General features: G+C 41.9%; 1 protein-coding gene across 1 annotated transcript; it reads left to right on the forward strand.

The window, feature by feature from the left end:
* Window positions 1-167: 167 nt before the first annotated feature.
* sack1d (scaffolding CK1 anchoring protein D) lies at window positions 168-6,057 on the forward strand. The gene is made up of 4 exons (XM_086085957.1): window positions 168-758; window positions 2,979-3,146; window positions 3,282-3,406; window positions 4,803-6,057. Exons 1-4 carry the CDS (start codon window positions 279-281, stop codon window positions 5,644-5,646), a joined length of 1,617 nt encoding a protein of 538 aa, XP_085942083.1. The 5' UTR covers window positions 168-278; the 3' UTR covers window positions 5,647-6,057.
* Window positions 6,058-6,573: the final 516 nt, after the last annotated feature.

Raw genomic sequence — 6,573 nt, forward strand, 5'->3', positions numbered from 1 at the left:
GTGTGCGGGGGCGGGAGGGTGTGTGTCAGTGCAGAGCAGCGGTACGCTGCGGGAGTCATGTTTGCATCCAAATCAGCCAATCATATTGTGTTTACATTATAATGACGGTCCAGTCTGACCAATCAAGAGCCGCTTTTATTCCCCAGCAACCAATAGAGAACCGGGACAAAGAGGAACACAAGGAAACCACAAAATACGAAAGTGTGTACCTGTAAATCAAACTACCTCCACCCGCGGGACGGTTAGCGCTCAGGTTGGGAAAGGTAAGATAAGAAGCAATGGCGCTGTCTCAGTGTTTGGACGACTCACTCTTAAGACACAAGTCAACACCGACTGGGGCCGCGCAGTTTAACCTGCAGGAAGTGTACAATGAGCGACACCGGCTCGCCTTGGAGGAACTGCTCTCCGGGGGGCTTCACAACTTTCTAGCTTTTCTCAGAAAGGAGTCCATCGCCAACTTCCTGTCGGATGAGGAGATCCAGTGGATCCGGGGCGCCGCCGTGGCCCCGCGGCGCGTGTCGGTCCTCGGCGAGGACCAAGAGCAGTCGCTCAGCAGCTCGGTTGACTGTTTGTCGATGACTTATTTCCCCGAGGTGTCAGACGTGGAGCCGCCGCCGCTGGAGATCGGCTGGCCCGCTTTCACCGCGGGCTCTTACCGGGGAGTCACCAGGGCTGTGGCTCATTTCCAGCCCAGTTATGGCGACAACATCTACGCTTGCAAAGAAGCTGCAAGGAAAATGATCAGCAGTGCCAGAGAGGTACGCTGCAACACTGCAGGCCTGCATCATTTATTAACTATCACTACTTACTGGAAAAATATATGCTCAATTAAATAATTTAACTGTCCACTGTTTCATACTAGATTACAAAAAAAAAATCTCTTAACATTCTACTCTTCACTTAGTCAAAATTGACTTTTTTACAACCACCGCTGATGGTGACACAAAAATGATTAGAGATGTTCAATAGAAAAAAAAAATCTGACCGATACTAGTACACCGATACCACCACTAGTACTACATACATCATACATACCAATATTGCATTTGTCCTTAAAGTTACATGGCACCGTCGCAAGTACCAAAACCTTAAAATAAGCCTTGGTATCAGTCCAATATCGATACCTGGTATTGTTACTCGCCCATCCCTAAAAAAAGTTGCAAATAAAGAGAGGTAAAGTCAGGTGGAAAAAGCAGCAACATGGAAGAACATTAACCAGAGAGCATTAATGTCAACAGTTTCTGAGAAGCAAGATATTACCCATCCATGGCCTTTAATTCAACTGTTTGATTGCATGACCTAGCAGCCGAACAGGACAGGTTTAAAAAACAAATCAATAAATCAGTCTAACCCGAAAAACATGAGATGTATTTTTTTCTGTTATTAATAGCTAATTTAGCATTTTGGGGTTAGTAATTTCACAACATTAGGAAAGCTGTGTGAACATATCGTTTTTATAACATAAAACCCAAGCTAGCTCTTGGTTTGAAGTGACAGCGTGTGGTAAGTTTTGCCATTTAGTGGCGAGCTAATAAAATGCAGCGACCAAAGTTCGAAGGCGTGCATTTTGAAGCACGCACATTATGGCCTCTTAGAGAGACCACACTTAAGCAAGTCTATCTGTAGCAAAAAGATGGCGGCAAAACATGTCACCCTCCTGTAAGGTGAGGCGCGACCAGTGTAAAATGAGCATTTACTAGACCTACGAATAATATAAAAAATATGTACGTTCATGTGATAGAAAATATTTTTGGGCATATTATTATTGAAATTAATAGTGCGTTTATAAACTGAATGAACGTTGAAAAATCAAACATTTTTATACAGTACACTGTTCTTTTAAAAACCGTGAGACGTGTACAGTGATTTTGTTTTTTCTTCTTCTCATTGTGAGCACGATTTAAATTAATAAGAATTAAACCATTTTACTTAAGTGCAGGAGTTGAATCAATACTTGTACTATTAAAAAAAAAAAAAAAATCTTTACCTGTACTGCAGTATGAGTTCAATCTTTTGACAGGATGATTGATTTTTTCATATACTTTTACAGGAATAAAAGAACTAAAACAAAATGTCATCCTAAAAACCTGCTGGATAGTCCCCATGGAATTGAGTTTGATCCTCCCGTTTTCTTTGGTCTGGCTTTTTTAATGAGATGAAATGACCAAAAGAAAGGACAATCAAAAGTAAAAGCAAAATGAATATTCATTGTGGTGTCATGTGCCTTATTTGAGCTGTCAGCTCTGTCTGCTGTTCAAAGAAGGAATCGTTGTGTGGCTTCAGCGGGACCTGGGGCCTTTGCAAACACTGCAGCAGATGTGTCTCAACTCGCTTTGCTAAGTTGGCTTGCTCTTCTATTAAAGAGCTGTACTTCCCTCCGTGGTGCTAAACAATGTCTTTTTGTAGACAGTTCTCAAGTAACCAGATCAATCTGGAAATGAGACATTGTCATGGCCTTTTGTAGTCGCCAGACCTTCCTAGCCCACAGTCTTTGCCGTACAAAAGACTGTAACTGTGCATAATCGTCATTGGGCAGACATTTTGGCACATCCTCCTTAAAATAATCCGTGCATTTTCATTCAAATAAGGCAGATTTAGATTGTATGTGTCTATGACCAGATTGAAGTCTTAAATCTGAGATTACGCTAACATCCGTGTCTAATCCTCGACACACACGCTTGTGAAATTCCACCCGTCTTGGTGAACGTGGAAGATCTGCGCAAAACAAATCTCTTATGAAAGGTGCCTGTCTCGTTTGGGGGGTAATTTGTTTGCTGACCAAGAGTTACCGCTGATTGCCATGGTAACACGACTGTCGAAAGAGGGCACACGGGCACACGTATTGGGTCTGACGGAGGGTTGTGTTTCAATAAGGCCTTGCGTTTGATACAAATGAAAACACAATCATGTGCCGCATCCCACAAAACGCTGCAGCAGCCCTGAAAGTAAACCATGTGCTCTGTAATTTTCCACTGCAGGTGATTGCCATAGTTACGGATTCCCTGACAGACCTGGATATCTTTAAGGATCTTCAAGAGGCGTGTTCTGTCCGCAACGTCCCCGTTTACATTCTGCTGGACCAGTCGAGCTGTTCCGCTTTCCTCAAGATGTGCACAAACATTGGCGTCAACTTGGATGACCTTCAGGTACTTCCTCGGAGCACCAATATCTGCTGGCGACAGTGCAAATATTGCCATTAACATTTCATATGACTGGGAAGGTCTGCTCACTGCTGCTCTGTCTCCCTCTTTGTTTTTGTTTTTTTTGTTCCGTTCTTGAAGCAAATGAGAGTGCGAACCATAACTGGCACGACTTATTACACAAGATCAGGAGCAAGGATCACTGGGAGAGTTCATGAGCGCTTTATGCTGATTGACGGGAACCGTGCAGCCACAGGTTCATACAGGTATCTATCTATCCATCCATCCACCCACCCATCCATCCACCCATCCACCCATCCATCCACCCATCCATCCATCCATGCATCCATCCATCCATCTCACTTTTTTTAAGTTTCACATATTACGCATCCAAACTAAAATTTCCAACCATATGAGGAAATGAGCACAAAGGCCAGATGTATCGCTGCATGCTATGCATTATGTCACATTTTTGGCATGACGAGGGTGTGGCTTGAGCAGAACAGATCCGAATAGCAATCTGAATGCTTTGATATGTTTACATCTAATTTAAAATGGAAACGGGTGAAATTTAAATTTACAGCTCATCTAAAAAAAAAACACACACAATTCTGGTGAGTTAAAAAGAAGTTTGAGGTTCAATAGTACATTAAAAATATTCCTCAATGTTCCTTTATCGCGTTTGCAAGATAATTTGGGTTAGAAATGAATATGGTGCAACTTTTTAAACTATTTTGTTTATTTTAAATGCCTGGCATGTAAGAACGTTGAATTTCTCATTAATATTTGATATATAAAAATATCTGTTAGCTGAATTTTTTTCTGCCAAATATTAGTCTGCAAAAGCCTAAACAAAAAATCAATATTGGTGGGGTGTGAATTAGCATACACATTATTATTAATAATTAGTATATTAACAATCTTATAGTTAATAGTAAACTTGCAGTCTTATAGTATACTGTGCATAACTACATGTTAACAAATATGGTTAGTGGATAGGAAATGGTTAATATTTTACATTGGATATACAGTAATATTTGTTGAGATGTTGATCATGGAATGGAGAGGAAGGGATAAATTTACACTTTTTCCTATTCCTTTTTGAACATGTAATTAATGTGCAAGCGCATAATTTATTAGCAGATAAATTCGGTTGAATACATTTTACATCTCTTTTGTTGCTTTCATTGATGCTTTGTTTTTGTTTGTATACTTGTTGGTTTTGTCTTTTTTCCCTCACAAGTGTACTTTTAAGTTGTTGTTTTTTTAATTCCGTTTTGTTAAAATAACCCAAACAGGTTTTTGTTACACGCATACTTATTACGTAGTGCTCTCTTATATCATCTCTGACATTTAGTTGAAAGTGGAACACAAAATTATAGCATTGCATTTTAAAATAAAATCAATTTATGAGGATTATTTTCACTCTTTTGTCAGAAAACATAGTACACAACAAGTATTTTTGGAACCGTCTCATTACTGAGTCACATAACAAAAAATATAAATAATTATTACATTGGCCAAGATGTAAGAAAACAGAGAACCAATCAGACAATCACAACCCCGCCCCAACCGCACCCACCTCTTCCTAACAGACGAAGAAAATAATGAAAATAATGCCCTGGCCGAGCATGTTGGTACTGTAAATGTTTTTGTGTGCAGGTTCAACTGGACCGATGGCAAATTGAACACCAGCAACTTGATCGAGCTTTCTGGACAGATAACAGAAAAGTTTGATGAAGAATTCCGGATCCTTTACGCGCAGTCTCTTCCCATGATTCCCCGAGGACCTGCAAGTGTCCGAAACAGCGGCATCTTTGAGCGCATGCCCAGCAAGCATCTGCTCACCTCCTCCCCATACCTGAGCAGGGAGAGGCTCTTGGAGCAAGCGTGTCTGACCAGCACACCAGGCCAGAAAATCAGCACTTTCCCCCTGCGGCCTCCCGGCGAGGTCTCCGCCCCAAAAGTGGGTCAAAACGGCAGCGGCGCATCAAACACGTCCACTATTGGTGACGACTGGTTAGATCAAGACCGCATGCAAGAAGAAATCCTGGCCGCTGGTCCGAGCCCCCCGGCGGAGGAGTCTGCGGCAGGTAAGCCTGTTCCGCCGAGTGTGACGTCATGCCCCGCGGCCACCCAGACTAGTTTTTCAGCAACGGACAGTGACGCGCAGACAGACCTGCAGCTCACCCGCTCCATCGACGTACTCAGCCCGAACAAGGCCGCCTCTCTCAGGAATACCGCCCCCACCCGGGCCGCTCCAGCTGGCACCCTGAAGGACTGCCTCAGCAGTCTGACTAAAGAGCGCCAGCACCACTACTCGGCCATCCGCTCCAAGCTGGAACACATGATGACCACTCTGTCCCAACGGCGGGAGCTCGCAGACATCGCCGTAATGACTCAGGGTAGGCGAGGGGCACACAATGAGCTGCCTGGGCCAGACACTCGACTGCTTGCTGAAAATGCAGCCATTGCCGCGTGGCCAAGGGCCAGATGTGTACGCTAGCTTTACTCCCCAATCCCCGTGATGAATTGTTGCCTTTCTGTTGTGTTTTTATGTCCTGTCCATGTTATTTTGGGTGTAATGGTCGCAGAATAATAGTTGATCAAGCAATGTAGCAACTGTGCAATATTACTGTAATTGCAGACACAAATTAAATAGGTGAGCTGCGTCTAACTTTTTTTGCTACTATTCTTAAAAAAAAAAGTTATTTTAAACACATGTATAACTGCACTTCACATTAATCAGTTACTCTTAGTTTCTAAGAGGTTGGTGATACAGTTTGCACGTATGAGTGATTGAAAGTGCCTTTATGCTGATGTGGGTATTTAAATCAAACATGGCTATGGTAAATGCATCTGAATATACTTGTCCGTTGTGCCTTGCTAATAATAAAGTGTCCTTTTTGCTTCTTGATTGTGTTCACTTAAATCCAGTTGTATTTTGAATTGCAAACACGTCTTTAACAGAAGCTCAGAAGCAAATCAAAATGCCAGCGCGACTAGCAGAGATGGGAAAACTACTGACATTCTCTACTTGAGTAAAACTGCACTTACTTGTGTAAAAAAACTACTTTGGTAAATGTAAAAGTACTCAAATAATGACTCAGGTACAAGTAAAAAATTACAGGCTCTGAAATATACTTGACGAGTAGAAGTAAAAAGTATTTTTAACTACGTCAATTTGAAAGATATTAGCTAATGAAGCAAAAATGCGTATATATTGGCAGTGCTAGTTGTTCTAATCTAGCCAATTGCACGTCATGTGACAGCGTGTTGTAGAGCCAATCACAAGCTGGGATGTGTGTAACGCTTCAAATGATTGGCGGTGCCAGGAGACATTGAGGTCAAGTATTTTAATTGTCTTCAGACATTTAAAAACAAAAGTAACGACGTTGTTTTGAACTTGTGTCAAGTAAAAAGTATAGATACT

Source organism: Leptonotus elevatus, chromosome 10, assembly GCF_054856555.1.
Source record: "Leptonotus elevatus isolate MCC_2025b chromosome 10, RoL_Lele_1.0, whole genome shotgun sequence".
Classification (NCBI taxonomy): domain Eukaryota; kingdom Metazoa; phylum Chordata; class Actinopteri; order Syngnathiformes; family Syngnathidae; genus Leptonotus; species Leptonotus elevatus.

Excerpts from the sequence above, each read along its gene's own strand:
- sack1d (XM_086085957.1), top strand. The coding sequence starts at position 279 with ATGGCGCTGTCTCAGTGTTTGGACGACTCACTCTTAAGACACAAGTCA. Across the intron at positions 3,147-3,281 it reads TCAACTTGGATGACCTTCAG|CAAATGAGAGTGCGAACCAT; the intron begins GTACTTCCTCGG and ends CCGTTCTTGAAG. Across the intron at positions 3,407-4,802 it reads GCAGCCACAGGTTCATACAG|GTTCAACTGGACCGATGGCA; the intron begins GTATCTATCTAT and ends TTTTGTGTGCAG.